The sequence below is a fragment of the Apaloderma vittatum genome, unplaced genomic scaffold, assembly GCF_000703405.1.
Source record: "Apaloderma vittatum isolate BGI_N311 unplaced genomic scaffold, ASM70340v1 scaffold6032, whole genome shotgun sequence".
Taxonomy (NCBI): domain Eukaryota; kingdom Metazoa; phylum Chordata; class Aves; order Trogoniformes; family Trogonidae; genus Apaloderma; species Apaloderma vittatum.
This window is the reverse complement of record NW_009701799.1, coordinates 38,522-59,289: the sequence shown is the minus strand read 5'-3', so window position 1 is coordinate 59,289 and position 20,768 is coordinate 38,522. Positions and strand designations below refer to the sequence as shown.

Below are 20,768 nucleotides of genomic sequence, written 5' to 3'. Positions count from 1 at the left end.
TCTAGTTTGCTTTATTCCTTTAAGGATTTAAAATTTCAGTTAGAAGCTGTAAATGCCAAAATTATGAGTCTTGCCTTGTTTTGTTTTGTTTACAAACTGAACAAATTAAATTTCCAGTGTTGGGTACATTTGCACTGAGGGTCCTGTCTTGATGATGCTGTTGCACAAGATATCCTCGGACACCAAAGAAACATGTTGCTAAACTGGGTAGGATTTAACTCAGATTTTAAAAAGTTAAATGCATGGATTCGTGCCAGTCACTTGCTAGTGCAGATGGTTAGATCTAAGTTAAAATTTAAAAGCATTTATCTAATACACCCCAACTCCCCCAAACACCATCTGTCTTATTGCCATGAATTTCAACTCCAATTTTCCTTTCCTAATACTTGATCAGCAAACCCAAACTGTGGCAGAGGTACCACAGTTTTGTCTGAACTGCTTTCCAGTATGTGTTATGTGCTTGATGGTGTCGTGATTGATTTTTCTTTCATAGAAGCAGTGGTTATTTCTGAAACTGTCCTCAGCCTGGTGTAAACACAGTTCCATAACCGTCCAGCCTTGAACATGCAAAATGCCCTATAAATACCAAAATATATGTAAATTTTAGTGTTCAGCCTCATCACCTGCACTTTTTCTGTGTCTGCAATGTTAAATAAATAAGAAAACTGCCTTTCTGTTTTTCTTTATTCTTTCCTTTTCAAATTTAGATGTAAAATCTCTTTTCAGTTGTACACGAGACTGACGCTTTCAGCCACAGGCCCCCTGATTTTGCCCCCTTAGGGAATTAACAGTCTGTTGTGATGTTCAGAGTCAGTTTGGTGGGTGTACCTTTAGTGAGTGTAAATGTCAGTCGTTTCCACTGGTGAGGACCTGTCCACTGTGCTTCATAGGAGGGACTTTTGGAAACATCTTGGATGTGATGCATGTGGAAGCTGTCACTGAGTGATTCCATGTCTGTTACAGGACGAGCTAGCCGCTTTGAAAGACAAACTAGAGCAGAAGGAAACCGAGGTAAAAAGGCTGCAAGAAAAGTTGGTTTGCAAGCTGAAGGGAGAAGGAATTGAAATACTCGACAGAGGTAAGAGGAAGGGAGGCTCTCTCACCACATGCTCCTCAGTCACCTCATCTGAGGTCATGTTTCCATGACTGGTTTTACAGGAGATAACAGATAAAAACTTCAATTTTCATGTACTTTCTGTATTTGTGTTTACTGTTTTAAATATATTTAGTGGGTGTTCACGATTTTTAACCTAGTGTAACAGGTTCCCAATCAACTGTAACCTAAGTAATCCCTAGAGAGCTCTTCATGTGGCTTACATGGTGCCTGGAAAGATGTGGTTTATATTGGTAAAGAAATCATTAAGCTACTTTCAACAAGTTCTTCACAAAGATTATATTGAGAAGGAAACTTCTGTGTGGGTATCTATATGGAACTTTGATTCTACACCCCACCCCTTACTGGTACCATACTGCAACCAAAGTGAGGCGTGTACTAGCAAATCTTTAGTGCAGACTTAGCCAGAAGCAGATGAAATTGAGGACTGGATTTCTGCACTGATTAAGTCTAAATCCTAATTCGGCTTGAATTAACACAGGAATTTTACATGTCAGGTAATTATTTTGTTTGCTTGCGAAGAAGAAACAAAATCAGTATTTAGTTGGGGAAAACTTAGATTTGGGAACTTATTTAAAACTAGAGATCTTACTTTAAAGCCTCACAAAATTTTTGGCTTGTTTGACCTCCTGGAATTTCACTTTTGAATATATCCCACTGATATTTATTGCTGATTTTAAGATTGTGATTTTAAAGTATATTTTTTAGAGAAATAAAGCCATGAAAAATTAAGTAATCTCCTTCCCTGGCCTGAGGAGGAAAACATTGTGTGTAAACTGTCACATTTTATTTACTAAAATTATCTGTTTTCAAACTACTGCATAAGATCACTAGATGTCACTACATTGAGCCATGGTTCCATTTTCTAACCATGATTCAATTTTTTTAATTTTTATTTTTATTTTTAGAACTTAAATGTGAACATGGTCTGACTTTATTGCGTTTATGACTACATATATGGGGCTTTTTTTCCCAGGGGCTGCTGTGTCTGTTGAACTCAGCTCTAGTTTAGTTTTTGGTATAGCTTGGCAGGAGATCTTCTGCCATGATGACCTACGTTTTTCCTGCCTTGGACCAATGCTGTTTACTGATAACACAGGTTATCTGCCCCATTAGCTGAATTGCGCTTTCTGAACAAGTGCATGTACATTCTCACTTAGCTGGGTTTTGCCAGTAACGTGTTATTTTAAGAGTAACCTATTGGCATAAGCCTTTCCCAGGGCCTTATAAGTGGAAGCACACAGTAGAAAAATATATCCTCGAGACAGTTGGTTGTCTGTGAGAGTGCCAAGACTGTTTTCTGTCATTAGGAAAGTTAGTGCCGGGGGAGTGCAGGTTGCAATTGTGAATTGCTTGTTTCTGCAATAGTATGTGAGGAATAGTTGACTCCTAAAGTATCAGTATTGTCTTAAAAATGATTTAATGTCATAACCTTTATGCTAATGTCAAACCCAATGGATTTTCCTGCACAGATGAAAATTGTAAAAAGAAGCTCAAAGATAAAAGTAAGGTTTCTGGTGTCTTTCCACAAGCATTTGCATTTCAGAAGTGCTTTCCAGACTAGCTTTCTGCATGTTTGCAAAACTGCTCTAACAAACATTGTTAGGTTGCATCATCTATAACCCTTAGTTACGCTTGCAAAGGTGGATATATCACACATGAAATACAAAATTTTTTGAAGAAAAGCTGATAAACAAAGGAAGATTTGGTCTCATGCCAACTTGCAAAACAGTTGCCTCACAGTAAAATGCAGTCTCAATCCAGTAAAGTAGATTTTCCGTTAGCAGGACTGAGTGAAAGTCATTGGAAATCAGTCACTGTTTTAGCCCAGTGTGTCTAAATGTCTTTCATTTAGAAAGCCAGACAGGCAGCTTTTTTTCTTCTTGCATTTCATTAAGGAGGTAAATGTTCTTCCCACTCTTTATTTTATGGGAAATTCTGGGATGTTAAACCAAAGTAAAATGCTTTCTTGCCTATAAATTTGGCCACCTACCTATATTTGTAATGAAATTTAAAGTTTACTTCATTTATGCAAGGTAGGTTTTTAGCAGAAATGGAGATTGTTTCAATTCTGTTTGAATAGAATAGTCCAGAACACCTCCAAAATCTAACCCCCTTAGAATATACAGGTTTCCATGTATTTGTACTTCTTTGTAAATAAGGATTATAGATGAAGCACAGAACAGTGTTGTCTGTCTTAAGGACCTTTTCCAAGTCTGAATTACAGTATATTTTCTAGCATGACCACTCATCACAGCAAATACTTGTATCATTCCATTGTGCTGTCCTCATTTCTACATCCATACTGAATTAAGACTAAGCATCACTGCACAGTGCTTTCTTCATCATATCCGTTAATCCTATTGCTTTGTATAGTGAGTTTTTGAGATGCCATTTGGGATGTTTGTTGACTGTTGTAATGAGGATGTGTTTTATTGCACTCTAAATGTAATAATTGATATATTGTGGACTTTTTGTTTTGCAATTATTTGAAAGATGGAGATAGTCAAAGTCAAGCAGCAGTTTTACTCTTGACTGGTTTTGAAGAAGGACTTTCTTCTGTGTGTTTCCATCTAACATAGAATTTAAGTGGCTTATGTTTTGTCTTTTAATTTGGAAATATACTTTCAGATGTTATCGAGTTGCTTCTAGGTTTTATTTGTTTGTTTTGTTTCATAACACTGTCTTACTTAAATTGACTCGGAGAACTGTATTGTGTTTTTAGATATAGAGGTACAGAAAATGAAGAAGGCGGTAGAATCTCTAATGGCAGCAAATGAAGAGAAGGTAGCAAAAGTCATTTTTCCAGTAATTATTCATAAAATTGAGTTAAATCTCTAAGAAAATTTTCACATGTGAACTTGTCACAATTCAATTAAAAAAATGAAGTTCGTAAGAAACAATGATTCACTATAGTCAGAAGCACTGCAGTACCTTTAATGGACTATAACCGATAATTTATGAGCTCTGTCGCACGTACACAGAGTCCTTATACTGTTGTGTTACTCAGTTCAGTCTACTGCAATTTACACCGTGTTCTGAAAATGTAGAGACCTCCATACCAGTTCCATGAGATATCACAGGCCACATTTCCAGAAGGGCATTCTGTAAAGTATGAACTGTTTTCATGTATCATTTTGTGCATTCGTATGCATGTGCATTTTGTAGGATGGTTTCTTTTGATCGCCAAAGCCCTAAATCCTTTGATAAATTCTTTCTGTTACATGACAAATTTATTACACTCTACCTTTCACTTGATAAGGGAGCTGAAGTCCTCTTTCAAGACTGGGACAATTCTGGTGATTAACCAGATGACAGTTTTTGCTAAATATAAGTTTTGATATTTCAAAGCCTCTAAAAATTCTGATCCTCTCCTATACACACTTCCCATGTCTTCTAATCTGAAGAATAGCTAGTATTTGTATTTCTTAATTTTGATTTCCTGAAGGAAGAAGCACAGTAACAACTTTCCTTTATTAGATTGAAGAGCTTCGGCAATCTCTGAATAGGTACAAGAAAGTGCAAGACATGGTGATACTGGCTCAAGGTAAAAAAGGTATTGTACAATCAAAAAAAATTAAATTCTACAATCATTTGAACTCTGGGTGCGTTGTGGTAGTTCTTATAGTGACTCTTAGACTTATGTTTGGAGGCATCTCTTAGGGTGGAGTAAAATCCAGTTCCTCAAGTGGTATGAACTGGTAAATTGCCTTTTTTGTCCAGGCAGCTGCACATTTGGGCGCTGTCCCATTTACCATCTGGTAATAGTAACTATTATTGTCACGTTGCTTATTTCCCCCTTGTAAAATTAGTTTGATTATGATAAGCTCTGGGGCTCTTTCCTTAGCCTCCTGAAACGCCTTCCAGGGCTGGCTGCTACATTAAGTCCTAAAAATTGCCGTTCCCCTCTCTTGCGTGCGTTTCTGGGGAGGAGTTGGTAGCTGACCAGACCGGTGCCTGAGCACGCACGTTCCTACAAGCCAAACCAGCACTGCCTCAGCAGCTGCGCACGCTGCAATAGCGACGCCCGCGAGCTGCGGAAATGTCCATAGCAAAGTGGGTGTGCTGCCAGGACTGGGTTGCGATGACACGCCACGTCTTTGGCATGTGATGAGGCCTGTGCAAACCACCACGTGCAGCAGCTGTGGAACAGTTCTCCCTTACCGCAGTGAGGGGCCAGGCTGATTTTCCTACCAGTCTTTTTTTATACCTCCTCCCCCCTCCAAAAAAAATCCAATCAAAAAAAGCTTTCTCTTGCACCATAAAATGAGCTTAACTGTGTGGCTGTACCGATAGCTATAATACATGTAACAGTCCATTCCACATGTTCCAGGACTGGTAGAGGCTTCCCGATCCAGGAAGCTTCTGATCCCCAAAGGTCTGTTGGTCATCAGGTTGATGTAATTGCATTGAATACCCAATGCCTCTGCTTTCTCCCTTAAAAGCAAATAAAAAGAAAGGCATGTAGAACATTACACTGAAATGGTTCTGGATTTTCAGATGAAAACAGTTAGAAAATGAGCATCTCGCTTTACAGCAGTAATCCTGGCCTGGTGGGGTTTTTTCCCTGCATCATCCTGTTCTTTTGGCACTTAAGTTGTGTCTTGTAGATCACTGTCCTCTGAAAGACCTGTCCCCAACAAATTTTGGAGATTGGCATTCTGATAATGCATGCACATATAATGTATGCCCAGCTTAGAAGTCTGTGTGTTGCAATGTTGTATTACTGCCTTATAGAAACCTCCTTTGTCAGTGAGTCCTCTGACAGCCAGAGGAGACCAAGCCAGCCTTCCACAGACCTTGAATTTACCTGAGCTCATTGCTTGAGCTTCTTTAGGACAGACAAAGACTTGTGGCTATTGTTGGCTGTGCAAACGCTGGAGGTGGATCACCTCCTAGGAGAGGGATGTAGGAGCCCTCAGGGATCCTTTCAAAGAACGAAGATTGTCAATAGCCAGAAAGGAGCGAGGAGGCAAAACATGTATTTTTGTGGTGCTGGATTCATGTTTGGACTCTTGGGTCTGCTGTCTTTGGGCCAAGGCAGGAAATGCAGAGGGCCCATCTTGGACATGCTACCAAGGTGGGGGTTAAGAGCTAGGGAAGAGAGGTTCCGGGTGCCTCTCTTTTTCTTCTGCCGGGCTTTTGAGAGGCCATCAGAGAGGCTGTGATTGCAGCAAGGAGATCCTGACCTCCGCTCCTGAGGTCACTGGCTGATTTGGAGGGCCATGTGAAAGTCCTTGGCCATGGTCTCCAGTGACCTGTCCTGACAAGCACTGCAGCCCTGAGGTGGGTGCAGTGGTGGGTCACTCTTCTAAGCAGTGCTATGCCTTCAGAGCCAGGAGGATGTTAAAACAGACCTCGAGTCTCTGGGAACTGGGCTTTACAGTCAATTCATGGAGCATAGACAGAGATTTAAGGCAGTGAAAAAGGGCAAGAAGGGTTTTTGCTGTGAAAAGACTTTGGCTTGTATTTGCACCTGATCTCTGGCAATGAGTGCCTGGTTTCTGCTTAGTTTTTAGAAAGCATTGGTTGCCTTTAACTTTTGCTTGTCAGTGCCAGTGCTCTGGTGTCGATGACAAGTGGGGAAATCCAAGCCTTTCAGTAGGACCAGGGCAGTTCAGGAGCAGCAAGCTACTTGTTGGGAGCAGAGGATACCAGATGCTGGTGCAGGCTACAGCATGAACTAAATGAGACAAACTCAGTTTGTGGCAGTCTGCAAACACAGTGTAGTCACTTAAAAGCTGATGTTAAGTCTCGTGCCGTGGGCTGCATTTTTCCTATGGGTGACTTGAAGATACCTTAGAGAGATCTCAAGTTTCAGGCAGACTTGACCCCCTGGTTTTTCCCTACTGAATAAGGCAAAAGAAAAATTTAGTGTGAAATTCCTGAACTCAGGGCAGGAAATAACTACTCCAGTTTATGTGGCTTGTTGAAACTGATCCCACTAAATGCCCTGAGGGCATTTGCTGGGCTTTCTGTTGTCATATGTACGTCCTCCCTCTGCTCCAACCCTGTTGTGTTGGTGGTTGAATTGTAAAGCAACATTTGACAGTGTCTCCCCTTCTAATATTGTTGTTTGTCCTAAAAAAACCCATAACCCTATCCTTTTCCCTTTTTGGACTAAAAAATGGACATTCCAGCTATGTCTTGTGTGGGAGCAAAGGTCATCGTGTATCCAGAAATAAAGCCAACAATCTTCCATATTCTTTTCCTTCAGGCAAGGAGAGTGATGGTGAAGACTTCCTGAATTCAGGGTCTATTTCCACAGTTTTGTTGGACACACCGAGTCTGACTGACCCAGAGAAAAGCCCATCCCCAACCCCAGTAACAGCATCTCCAATCCATGATGAGTTTAACTTGAATATTCATGAAGAGGTATCTTGTTTTCTTCCTCATTTAATGCCATCACACCTCGAAAACATTGCTTATGCTGGATTCATATTGCAGATGCCAAAATTCAAGTTTCTGAAAAGAGTTTTTTTCAGGATTGCACAGTTTTTAGTTATGTCCCATATCCTTTTGGAGAATGTAGTTTTCTTATGAAAGCTGCTGAGGAGTTTCGTTTAAGTTCAGTTAAATTTAATTTTCTTAATCATTGAATGGGATTAGGAGACAGCAAATAGCTTTATTTGTCATGAGAACGGGTCTAAACTACTTTTCCTATCAAACACAGGAATTATTTTTCATATTGAACATAGCTGTTTTAGGAGCTGCATTTAGTTTGTCAGGAACTTGAAGTAAACATGTTGCAACTTATTCAATATATTCTGTCATATTTAAAAGGATGCAACTATCATTACGTCCATTCAGTTAAATAATAAGTAAGTTGTGGTCCAATCTGTGATTTTTACAATCACATTTTCCAGTAATAAATCTATTGTTCTCTTATTTTAAAGCTCCGAGTCAGAGCAGAGACTTGACTTACTTAACAGGAGAAAATTAAATTAAATGTTTAGCAGCTTTTTGGTATTCTCCGAGTGGCTAAGGACAGGAGTAAACCTGAGGAGTGAGTTACTATTCATAGAGTCTGTGTTAGTGTTAGATTTAGCAGGCAGCTTTGGGAGACTTGTGAGATTTTTATCTATGCTATATCTTACCTGTGCACTGATTCGTGTCTTATCTTCAATGCCATCTTCCAAGTAGCAAATCATTATGTTACAGCAGAAAGAAAAAAATCACTTCAGATAATTCTTTTCATAGTTTATCTGCTACTCTTTCTTAATTTATAACTGCTTATTTCCAACTGAAAGCATTGTGACATGTATTCTTGATTCTTTCTAGAATTCCTTACAGATCCACACCAGTATTTTACAGATTTCAATCCCTTCTTTTTCATCAACATCCAAGAACTCAGAAACCATTGCAGAGAAAGTGAAAACACAGTCTAGGCCAGATCCTGCAAGTGAAATGAGGTATTATTGTTTCCATGTATTTTTCAGTTGTAAATCCAATATTCTGTGATGTTTGATGACAGTAATAATCTGTCAGTTACTGTATTGTCATTAATTCAGTTAAATAAGGCTAGCATTCACATGACACATGGATTAAAACTTTTTTAGTAGACAAGTATTAGTTTGGTTGCTGTTGCTTGTAGCGGTACCCATACTCTATACCAGCTGCTTCACAAGAAATGAACAGGAGGGGAAAAATGATCTGATGCAATGAAGGACACAGATTGATTATTTTTGTATAGATTTACATCACCTAGGTCTGGCTGAGATAGTGTTGCCTGTGCTAGTACAAATGTATTCTTGACAATTTGTATTCAGACATTTTCCACAGTTGCTAAAGATTGGTGTTAAGGCACTGCCAAAATTGCAACAAAAGGACTGCCCAGCTCTAACCATGAACTGTTAATGGTGCCCCAGAAAGAAACGCAAGCAGTGTTTCAAAAGATCAGAGAAAGAGAGAGCCTTGTTGCTGTCCTTTGGCATGACACGATGCAAAGACATTTCTTCGCTCAGGGCCTGAGGACCTCAGGCTTGAGCCCAGTGGCAGCCTCCTGGGTGAGATGTGGCCTGCAGCTTTCTCCAGCATTTCTAAGCCTGCACCCTCTTTGCCCGAGTGAGGAAAGCTCTGGCCCCTGTAGATCTGGACTGGCACTGCAGGGGATTCTGAATAGCACACCAGACTCACAGCTAGACAAAGGCTGTTTTCATTTTTTGTTTTTTCTTCTGGGTCCAAATCCCTGGCTTTATCTAAATGAATATTGAATACTAAGAATTCAGAGGCAGGGAAATCTTGTTGGATTAAAACCATCATCCATCTTGATGTGAAAAATCAGTGCAAGCGTAAGTTAATATGTGATTTTTCTAGTTCCAGTCAAGGAAAATGTCCTATCCAGAAGACTAGTTTTGCTTGGTTTCTGCTGTGCCTCATGCAGCTCTAATCATCACTAGCAGGGATTTCATTTGTGTCCCATCTGGGACAAAGCCAAACAAAGCACTAACCTGCAGCAAAATTTGCTGCCCCACTGTGGGTGATTTGCAGGGAGCTGGAGGCCTCCACTGCTTGGTGCTGCACAGACCCTGCGCATGCTGTAACCTTTGCATTTATTTAAGCTGAATGGTGCGGTACTGTTACCAACTTGCAATGTTGTTTGTCTTTCCTGGGACTCTTGACCTCACCTTTATGTTTTATAAGACTTTGCCACTATAGAGGGGAAAATTTGCCGTGTGTTATTACTGTAACAGCTGAAGTGAAAACTGAATTAAAGAGGTGATGGGATTTCTGTGTCCACAAGATATTTGATGGAATCCTCAAATGCCTTCCTTTTTTCATGTATTTTTTTGTTTTTACAGTGAGGGAAAATCAACAGGCTCCTCCCCAGAAACTCACCTGTGTGATGCTCCGGTGTAAGTATTGTAGTAAAAAATCTATAGGAAACATTTATATGTGCTTGTTGACTTGAAACTCCACTCAGTACACACATACCTCCCCTCTCCCCTCTGCCCCTATTTTACATACATGTGTAAATATGTGATCTAGTTCTAGCCAAGGTGATACTTAGTGGTAGTAGTTTTCGGCTCATGCTCTTTGTTTTTGTCATTGTCATTTTCCAATGCTTTATCTGTGCATGTGCAGTTAATGTCTTTTACATTGCAAAGCATCTCTAATTAGACTGTAGACTGTCAATATCCTTCAAAATGTACAGTTTTCCATAGGACACGCATATGTGATTTGCTTTTTTGTTTTGATAGTGGGGGAAAGGTAATCAGTTGACTACATGGCCGTATTCCTTAGGGAAGTCAGTGAGATTATTTATGAACTTGAAACGGAGTCAAAGCGTTTTGTTACTAAGGAGCCTAAGTCAAGACGGTTTGCCTGGTACACGACACGAGGCTCAGCAGCTGTTTTTATTTTGAATGACTTAGTGCCACAAGAGTATTCCCCAAACCAAATTCTACTCTCCTTATGTTGGTATAAATATAGGCAGCTTTGTAAAATTCAGTGAAGTGACTCTTAATTTATACATGGTTGCAGAAAATCTTTATTGGTAACTTTCTTTTCAACTAGACTTAAGTGTTCTAGGCAGTAAATCTCACCAGAAGCTTGAAGATGTCTGATCTGAAATGGAAAATGGAACTGAAGATAAAATACTAAACCACAAATGCTTGACTTAATATGCTTGACTTCTTTAAGGATTAAATTACTCAGAAGCCTGTTACTAAATATACTGGTTTTCTTAGCTTTTGTTTTTGTTGCTTCATTTGCCTGCATAACTTCTGCTTCTGAAAATATAATGTTAAATACAAAGCCAAAAATATTCACGGGTAGGCATTATGTGAGTGAAGCATTAGCAGCAGTAATTACAATACAGAGATTCTTACAGTGCCTCATCAAATTGTATTGGCTCTGATTAGAGCATTGATTGCCTTAATTCAAAATGTCTTTGTTTTTAGTATATCTCATCACATATTGTAATGCTTTCTGTAAGGCTGATTCCTGAGAGTGTGTTTATCTTAGCAAATTCAGTTCCATTAACTTGACTTCATTTTTATGTCTTTGTTTCAGAACTTCTTCCCTGCACAAGTCCAGCAGCCTGAGCAGTTTGAGAAAAGAGACGTCTGAAGTGGTTGGTTTGGTCTCTTACTTCCTCCCATCCCCTTAGAAATAGGGCTGATATCTGTGGGCCTGTGGACTCTCTGTTGCTGCCTTCTGAGAAATTCTGAGTCAGAGTAGAGCTCCTCATGTCATGTGTTACTAATGTTCACGTATATGTGACATCTTCCACATTTTATTTAAGGATAAAATCTGTCCTTGAAGACACAGGCGCTTCTTTTTTTTTTTTTTCGCATGAGGCATTTACCTGAGACTCTCTTACAGTGTTGGGGTGGGGTTTTTTCACTTGATGTGCTTTTCTGATTTAAGACAAGAAGAAATTAAGTCCCATTACCACTTCTTGTGTTTAAGATAAATAATTTTGGAAGGCCATGTAATTAATGCATTATAAAATACAGTCTGGGCTGACTATATGTGTTAGGTGGTCAGGAACAAATCCTTTGTGTGTCTGGTGATAACTTCAGTTTAGATCTCTTTTGAAGTGGGCAAAGGCAGCTAGCCTCTAATGATGTCATCAAATCAGGGCAATTCCTGTGCTCTTTTTTTAAAGCCCAAGCTCCTAGAAACTCCTGAGTTCCCTGAAACCCAAGTTGGTGAGCTGTGCCTTACAGCTTAGGGCTGAAAATGTAACAATAACTTGATGATGAGAGCTAGCGTTCATGGGCCAGGCTTTGGGCAGCCAAGGAGTGGAGACCATGGATGTTTTATCTACTTGGCTTCTACCTTGCCTGATTCCTGCTTTGAGTCCCCTCAAGCCAACTGTGCCCATTAAGGCCATAACAGACTGCATGTCGCTGATTATGTACACAGCTAATCCTTTGCAAAGTAAACCGAAGCAACCGTATTTTCATGTCAGCTCACTGACCTCAAAGAAAGCAAGAGTTAATCTGTGTGGAATACAGCTCTGAAGAGGTTTATTTATATCCTTTTATAGAAAGTGAGAGTATTGCAGCCAGAATTTAACTCGGCATAGCCATAATGAATTGAATGCTGGCTATAAACCATGACTTCTAAGATGCCTATCTTAATCTTTCCCAAACAGGACAGAGACTCTGCACAGAAGCCAACAGAGGTAACGTGTTTGTGCGCGCTCATGCGTGTACGTGGAGAAACAGAGACAGCGAGCGGGTGTTGAAAGGCTCGATTGTGTGAAATCGCAGCATGCAGTTCCAGCGCGGGAACAGCAGACCTCGCAGACAAGATAGCGAGAAGTTAACATGATAGTTGTCACCATCACTTCAGTGTCAGGCTTATAGTGTCTCGCACTTTCTTGTCTTCTCGCACATGGATTAGCTCTTAGTCTGGCTAAGCATAAGGTTGCCATCTAAGATAATGTTTCCCCCGCATATTCTACCACTAGATAATTTGCAAAGCCAACCATTAAGTATTTTGCTGACCCTGTAATTACCTTGGATTAGCAAACCTTTGTCTTTTCAAATGGTTTTCTGTGAGTAGCAACTGTGATGCTAAAAAGACTGGTATTGCAAAATGTACCCTGCAGTACCATACAGCGCAGCTTGCGTACAACAATTACTACCTGTAGGAAGACCTGAGCAAGGACGACATACCTCAGATACTGCTTGTAGATTGGATGCTCTATCCATGCAGCAAATGCCAAAGGGTCGTATTTGGATGGTGAATGGGTTTGCTTCCTCCTCCTTTTAAAGATACAGTGAAACAACTGGCAAGGTTAAAACTACTGCTTTATATTGGTTAACTGGCCTGTCTGCTGTCTGCCCTGGCATTTATAGTCTTTGCTTGACACTTAATATCCTCTCAGCTTCAGCTGAGTCAATTAATCCGTTAATTCTGAAATTCCAGGGCAGTGAACAGACAAAAAGAACTGTCTGATGCTTGGCAGAGAATCGATATGCTGTGGGGTGTCTTGTGTCTCTCTTTGCTTCCAGCTGCCTTTACAGCTACCAGTAGGGCAGACAGAAATAGTGGAGAGCTGGAAAAGTTCTAAGCCTTCCAGGACTAAATTTTTACATTTTCCATACCTGTAAACCAGCTTTGCAGAAACTGAGAAACATTTTAAAGACAACATGTTCCTCTTAGAAGGTAGTGATGGTAATCCTGGGTCCTGAAGTAGTAACAAAAAAGAGGAACACTCCAAATTATCTGTCAGCAGTCAATTTGCAGTTTCTCTCAAAAGGCCTTTTGCAGTACCTTTATAGTGAATCTTTATTTCCCTAACTTGAGCAGGTTAAACCTCCTGTGGAAGGTAATAATTTCGCAACCCTCCCTCCAAAGTCTCCTTCTCGTGGTGGCATAGGCGACGAGGATAGTTTTGGTACCCGTAAAGCCAGATCTTCATTTGGACGAGGCTTTTTCAAGATAAAAAATAACAAGAGGACTGCAAGTGCCCCAAATCTGGGTAGGTATCATGCACCTGAATGCAGATTCTGTGTATTTTGAAGGTTCTTGACAACAGCTGTAGCTGTCTTAAGCAGGAAGACCAGCCTTAGTCTCACTGTGACTTGGTGGCACTTCTCTGTGCAGAATGTTTGGAAAATATCAAACAGCAACAAAAAAATCCCACTCAAAACAAACCAACCAACCAAACAAACCCTGCAGAAAAAAAACCCTCACTGATGTAATGAAGTATTTGATCTATTTCAACCTCTGCTGTGCTATCTCCCTTGGGACCTTGTAGCGGATTGCTGCAGTTTTGAAATGCTAGCTGCCTGGCAGTGGTTCACACATGGGATTTGTGGCCTTCTTTTTTTTCCCTGGATCCATCCTCAGTTTATCTTGCACACAATTTTCAGACGTACAGAAATGAGGCAGCAGCACTCATTCTTCCTCTTTGTTTTATGTGTATTTAAGCAGACTTTCAGAAGAAATGGTGACAACAGGAACAGGATTGATGAGATATTCAAGCTCATGTTGATTTTTTGGGCCTGTAATTGTGCGTGGGAGGGTGTTTTGGTATTGTCATTTGATGACATTTGCACATGACAAAGAACCAAGCAAAATGTTCTGCTTAATGCAGAAGTTGCTGTTGCCACCAGCTGAAATCGTGCTTGCATTCACTACCCTTATATAGCAGTCTTTCTGCTGCTGCAATTCAAGCATCAAGTGAATCTGTGCATCAGATCTACTGCCATTCATCTAAAGTTTTTGGCTTTCTCTTGCACGAGATTTAGGAATTCAGCTCAGTCTTTCAGAAGCCTGAAGGGGCATAACTTCTGCTTTGTTGAGCAGGAGAGTCTCCTGCTCTTACTTACGCAGAGACAGTTTTTGAGTTTTATTCAAAAGAAGTGACGTACTTACTCATTTATTACACATTGCCCATATTTGTCTGCAACATAGCATGGGAACTTGCTAGCTTACTTAGAATAGATGGACAGTCTATTCTGAGGGATAGACTCTTTGCCTTGGTTTATTTCATGTGTGCTTTTGTGTAATCACTTGTTCCATCCTGAATTTGATTTGTCTAACAAAGTGGAGTGCTTGTGGCTGTCATAAAGGATTGGAAGGTGAGCCGTCTATGTCAGGATCCTGTGAATTTGAGTGAGTTGTTTATGTTATCCAGATTTCAGTGCTTCCATCTGTAAAGCTGGTGTCCAGATACTTGCCATCTCACGGGAGCCTGCGTGAGTCACCTGCCCAATGTGTCATGGAGCAAGTGACCTCCCCGCACCGAAGTGACTGCGGTGCTGTTTTACCCTCTCCACCATAGAGCTCTACTGCATTTCTGTTTTGTGAGAGGGGGTTAACAGTGAATTGGTAATCCTAATCTCTGTGTGAATTCAGCATTGTGTGTCGCGCATGTGTCTCGTGTACCTCCCTCCTTTTGTCTTGTATTTTGCTGACGTAAGTTTTGAACTGTGTTTTACCTTGTCCCTCTGCGTGTTCTCTCCCGTTGTGCTGCGTGTGGTTATGTGCGTTGTTTGGATATCTGAAGATCGCAGTCGAAGTGCAAGTGCACCTACTTTAGGTATAGTAATCCTGCATGTCTGCCTGTACCAGCGCTGTGTTGTGACTGCTGCTAACGGCTGGTTATGGCCACACACTTTGCAGACAAGCGCTAGGCACCAGAGCTCTGCATCAAAACTTTTGCCCATCACTAAAAGGAGTTCCCATGTAACATCTGCCCTCTGCTAAAAGTCAGCTGTGCCATTTCTCAGTAACTGCTACTAATGAGAGAGTTTGCGGGTTAATTTGCAGAGACTTTTGCCGTAACTTTGAGCACAAAGTTACCCACAGACCAAGGTAGCAGGTGAGAATCGGCCATGTCTAAATATCGGTGGCACCTTTGTGCTGTGGTCTGTCCCGGAGCCCCTGGAAGAGTTTAAAGGGTGACCAAGCAGAGAACAAGATATGTTTTTGAGGCATTCACTTAGCAGAGTATTGCAGGGAAAGATCTGTAAATTCCTCTTCTGAGTTTTAGTTGTATTTATTGAATAATAAGCAAATGAGAAATAAGTGGGGCAGGTGGGAATGGAACTATTCACCTGGTAAAACTCAGTCTTGTGACATGAATGTTCCCTCCGTGGTTCTGGCAAGGGTGGGTAAGACCTGCAGGGTCCTGCCTTAGCGAGCAGAGCTGTGTCAGTTGGTGTGGTTGTGCAAATATCCAACATTCCTCTCGCTGACAGACGGACTGAGAGCTCTGGGCCTTTCCCGTGTGGCCGCTTAAATGTTGTCTGTTCTATGCTGTTGTGTCAGAGCACAAAAGGGAGCAAGGTACAAAGAGCAAATGTTGCAATACCCGCAAATCTCTGTTACTAATGCACCCAACCTTGTCCTGGTATTCTCTCACTAGAATGCTCTTTAAATGTGTTTTTTTTCTAAGCTACCACTTTTTCTTAGACGAGTAAAGCAAAAACCACAAATGCAAAAGCCTGGTTTGACATTAGTGCTGTCTCTTGCTGTCAGGATCCCTATGTTTGATAGCAGTCAAACCAAAGTGCCCGGAAAAAACTTTTTATGTGGCCTTGTTGTTTCACTGCAAGGTTTAACATCTAAAGCATCTGTGGAAAGTGGGACGTGTTCAAATGTGTTCTGTCTGAATCATTTCAACTTCACCCAGCAGAAAGACACGCTGGCAAAGCCTGCAGTTTGTTGCTGTTCGTGGCACATTGTGGCCACCTCAGCCTTAACTCTCTGGCTTGAGACCGCATATCCCAGCAATATATGCTCTACCTTGATTCACATAACTTGTCTGGTTTTCTCCTGGAAGTCCAAGAATCCGTTTCAAAAACAAATGATAGTCATCTAATTACACGACCATGTTACAAGATGGTTAAAGTGGTTACAGGCCTGACTGTCAGCCTGCTGCAGGCTGCCTTGCCACAGCTGCTTCATCTGAACAGGCTCACGCTGTCACTCTTCCCCAGCAAGTAAGTGGCATAGATTTCACATGGTAGTTCTATTCAGCTATCTGGCACTTGCTGGCACATCTCTGCTTACGTAGCCTAGTAGATACTGCAATTCTTTTTGTTTTCTTTTTAAATGATCTTAAAATAACTTTCTTCTTTGTCAGTTTAGCTTTTGTGACAGCTTTCCTCTTAGGGACAGGAGCCCTCAGGTTTGTTGTCACAGAAAGCAACAGCTACAGATCAAAGATTTAATGCTTTTGGAGTGGGTGGTAATGTGTGGGGTCTCTAATGAGAGATGCTTTGTGCATCACTCAGAAGATGTAGTTCAGGCAGAGCCTAAACTCCATGGTGTTTCTCTGCAGAGGAACAAAATATTCCACAACTTGCAGAAGTGAGGGTGAAAGGGCCCTCCAGCTCCTGGGGCAGGAATCTCCAGGATTTCCTGTTTGTGTAACTTACTGAATATTGCAGGTTATTAGGAAAGATGCCTGCAGGGAAATTATTTATTTTTCTGTGCTTTGGGGACTCCTGGTTTGGTTCCCTGCCGCAGCACTGAATTGTTTTGGGGCATCCACGTGCGTCAGCTCTGTCTGTGAAAAGACTGTAGGAGCACTCCCCAAGGAAGAGTGTACTTGGGATCTAATTCACCAATTGATTCATGAGGTGGTTTTTGCCCACCTTGGATGCAAGTCACTGAACTGGTGCAGAGCATTGCCTTGGAGTGTTCCCAGTGAGACCCATGAAGGAGGCACACATGTTGTTGCTCCTGGAATTTCTCATATCCCTATTTGCCCCATTTTCTTAACATGGTGGCTCTCAATAATTTTAGTAAGAGTTATTCCGAAGTTCAGGAGTGTGTCTGTACAGTCCTGCACAGTTGGATCTTGACAGGGCTTCTGTTTTCTAATAGCTGAAACAGAAAAGGGATCTGCAGATCACTTGGATCTGGCTGGCTTGCCCCCTCGCCCAAAAGAAATGGACAGTCTACAGATGACACCACCTTCTCCAGATTCCAAGAAAAAGGCCAGGGGGATCAAGAAGTTATTTGGAAGGTAAGTAAAAGGTGGGAAACGACCATTCACGAGAGCTGGGGCTTTCAGAGAAGTTTGCTGGGAACTCATCGTCCCTTTTTTCCCCTCCAACACATGGCTCCACGGTGTCAAGAGCAGCAGCCAGTACAGCATTTGAGAGAACTAACAGTAGGTTGGTGGCAGGCAGAAGAGCTACAAACCCTGTAGGAGGTGTCCCATATATCAGCTGCAGTTGTAGTAGCATGCCTTTTCTTTAGCTAAATGTGTATATGCATTCTTCTTTTAAACTAGACTTAAAAGAAGTCAGTCTACTACTTTCAACCCAGATGACATGTCCGAGACGGAGTTCAAAAGAGGAGGGACGAGAGCAACTGCGGGGCCACGACTGGGCTGGTCTCGAGACCTGGGGCAATCTCACAGGTAAGATGAGTGGTGCAAAGTGTGCCGGTGCCTGCCTTCCTGGCAGCTCCAGTCAAGCACAGGGTCCAAAGGAGAAGCACAGTTCCAAAATGAAATGTCTCTTTCTCCTGGCAAACAGAAGCAGGCAGATCTAGGCTGTTTCCTCCCTTAAAAGGCTTTTCACGGGGTTCAGGTTGGTTGGGTGGAGGGGTCCTGTGTGCTGAGCAGAGCTTTCATTGCTCATGGCTGTGGAGGAGTGGAACCCTGATGCCATGTGAAGCACGGCATGAGTCCTTACGCGGCAATGGCAGACATTCTTCTGGTACATTTCCTGCTGTGCTTCTGGGGATTAAAGGCTATAGTGAAACATTATGGTCTCCCTTTGTAGTTTTAGCCACACTGGTCAGCAGGAGTGGTTACTTTCAGTAGTGTTAAGAAACCATGTTAATTGTGATAGCGGCAGGAGATCAGTACTTCATGGTGCTAGTGGTCCCAAAGTAGAGACTTTCTCTGCCACACGAGGCTCACCTAACAACTGTGATGCACTCTTTCCTCCAGAGATTGTCCCAGCTCCCACAAAATATTCACAAATTGGGCTTAGGCTCTGGTACTATTGTTATCAGTAAGACTAGATTTTTGAGGCACGGGATTTATGAGGATTTTTTTTGGTAAAATCTTCTGTAGTGAGCTGGACATGCCATTCGCAAAGTGGACAAAGGAGCAGGTTTGCAACTGGCTGCAGGACCAAGGGCTAGGTTCTTACATAAGTAATGGCAAACACTGGATACTGTCTGGGCAAACACTTCTGCAGGCTTCTCAGCAGGATCTGGAAAAGGTAAGAATACTGGAAACACTACTCTCAGTTAAACGTACAAAAAATTGCTAGTTTTTGCATGTGAATCATGTCTGTAAGGTTCACCCGGTAAAAACAAAAATGTAAACACAATGAGTTATTAAAATATTGTCATCTGCAGTGATGCCAAATCTACTTCTTTTTAGCCCAAGTTTCATAGAAATTGAATGCTCCCTAATTAAACTAATAATTACAAATGTGTGATTTAATTTCATTAAGCATGGGCATATCAATCAGCTATGCCACTTTCTTGAAAATGTGTGTGAGTTCCTCATTATCATATGGGTTTGTAGCCCTGATTCATTAGCACTCATGTATGGTACATGTGTGAGGTGTAAAAAGCTGTTGTTTTGGTCTGATTATATTTTCTGCCCATTTTACACAAAGAGGAATGAGAATTTGTTACACACAGAGTGATCAGTCTCTTTGTCTTAAATTGTTACAGAATTATTTTTCTAAAACTAGAAATGGGAAGAAAAGTTGGTTCAATATATACTTTGAATCCATGGTATTTGCTACTGTTCGAATTTTAGGCTTCAAAAAAAAATCACTCTTCTCACCAAACAGTAAGCCTGTTTTCTCAGTTAGGCAGTGAGTTAATTGGAAGTTGTAGTTACACAACAACTGGAATAAGACAAGTGTGATAAGAACATAGCAGCTTGTAATAGTGTAATCAGAGTTAACGCGAGCTGGCAAGCATGGGTGAAAGTGTATGTGGGATTGAAGAAATCCTGGAACAGCTGCATTTGCAACTATACTGGGGAAGGTGTTACACATTTGGAAGCATTAATGAATTCCAGTAATTCTTGGGACATTAATACGCTCTTAATTAAATAATTCTTTTAACCTTACCTGCCTGAGTAGGAGGGAAGGTAGTAATCCCATCAAGTAGTTTTCTGAATGTTAACATGGTTTATATTATGGTTGGTTTTTTTTTAACCTGATACGAGAATATTGCAGCCAACATTTTCATACAGTTTGGAATCCACCATGTTTTGAAATTAATCCACCGCAGTGAGCAGGCCTGTCCCTAGTGCTGAACGTGTGCTAAAATTATGCTGATATTCAGCAAATAGAAAATGGACCTGCCAAGTCACCAGCAAGTGCTGTGTACAGTGTGACTCGCTGAAACCATTTGTAATTCAGCAGAGGGAGAAATAAAATACAGTATTGTCTCTAGGTTTGTTCTTTCCTTCCTTTTCACAGGAGCTTGGGATAAAGCACCCGTTGCATCGGAAGAAACTTCAGCTTGCTCTGCAGGCACTCGGATCCGAAGAGGAAAACAATCACGGCAAACTGGATTACCACTGGGTCACCAGTAAGATTTTCTTACATACTGAAACAGCAACTTCAGATAGGGGTTCCTAATCATGGCTGCTTTGGGCTCAAAGAAGGAGAAGAGCACTAACTGGTGCTAGGTAACTGGGCTACCACACTAACATGAATGTCTCTGCCTTAGGATGGCTGGATGACATTGGCCTCCCCCAGTATAAGACCCAGTTTGACGAAGGAAAGGTGGACGGCCGAATGCTCCATTACATGAGCGTGGTGAGTAAATGGCTTTTCTTTTCCTGACATCTTTTTCACGTTCTTGGTTTGTCCCCACCTTAATGCACACTGGCCTACCTCCAAATAAAAGACAGGTAAGACTAGACCTACTTTCACTGTTCGTTGTATCTGCATACATATTAAATCCACGTAACGCCACCCTCCAGCCTCCATGTTCCTCCTGCTCCCTTGGGGCCAATTTGCGAGCGACTGCGTCCGTTTATTGCTCCCTACAGCACAAGCAGCCACACCCTACCACTCACCTCTGTGAACAGTTTTCTCTTCCCATGTTCACCTCCTCTCAGCACCCCCAAGCCTTTCCTGGCAGCAGCCCCAGCCTCAAATGCGCTCCCTGCCCCTGCTACGTGTAGGGGGGAAGAGGGGTCACCCAGGCAGCGGTTGGCACAGATCTGGCTGTGGAGGAGGCACTGCCA

General features: G+C 41.5%; 1 protein-coding gene across 5 annotated transcripts in view; it reads left to right on the top strand.

Moving 5' to 3' along the window:
• Nucleotides 1–20,768, top strand: part of PPFIBP1 (PTPRF interacting protein, binding protein 1 (liprin beta 1)) — a 53,315-nt gene that overhangs the window by 22,950 nt on the left and 9,597 nt on the right. For 2 of the 5 annotated variants that reach the window (XM_009879286.1, XM_009879283.1), the window contains 14 exons: nt 964–1,078; nt 3,840–3,910; nt 4,595–4,661; nt 7,332–7,489; nt 8,408–8,526; nt 9,916–9,969; nt 11,129–11,189; nt 12,219–12,248; nt 13,382–13,553; nt 17,414–17,555; nt 17,826–17,954; nt 18,618–18,768; nt 19,993–20,104; nt 20,246–20,334. In XM_009879286.1, coding sequence (XP_009877588.1) covers nt 964–1,078; nt 3,840–3,910; nt 4,595–4,661; nt 7,332–7,489; nt 8,408–8,526; nt 9,916–9,969; nt 11,129–11,189; nt 12,219–12,248; nt 13,382–13,553; nt 17,414–17,555; nt 17,826–17,954; nt 18,618–18,768; nt 19,993–20,104; nt 20,246–20,334 — 1,470 coding nt within the window. Of the gene's footprint in view, nt 1–963; nt 1,079–2,586; nt 2,620–3,839; nt 3,911–4,594; nt 4,671–7,331; nt 7,490–8,395; nt 8,527–9,915; nt 9,970–11,128; nt 11,190–12,218; nt 12,249–13,381; nt 13,554–15,086; nt 15,120–17,413; nt 17,556–17,825; nt 17,955–18,617; nt 18,769–19,992; nt 20,105–20,245; nt 20,335–20,768 lie in introns of all 5 variants that reach the window. The other 3 variants (XM_009879284.1, XM_009879285.1, XM_009879287.1) reach the window with 3 other exon arrangements.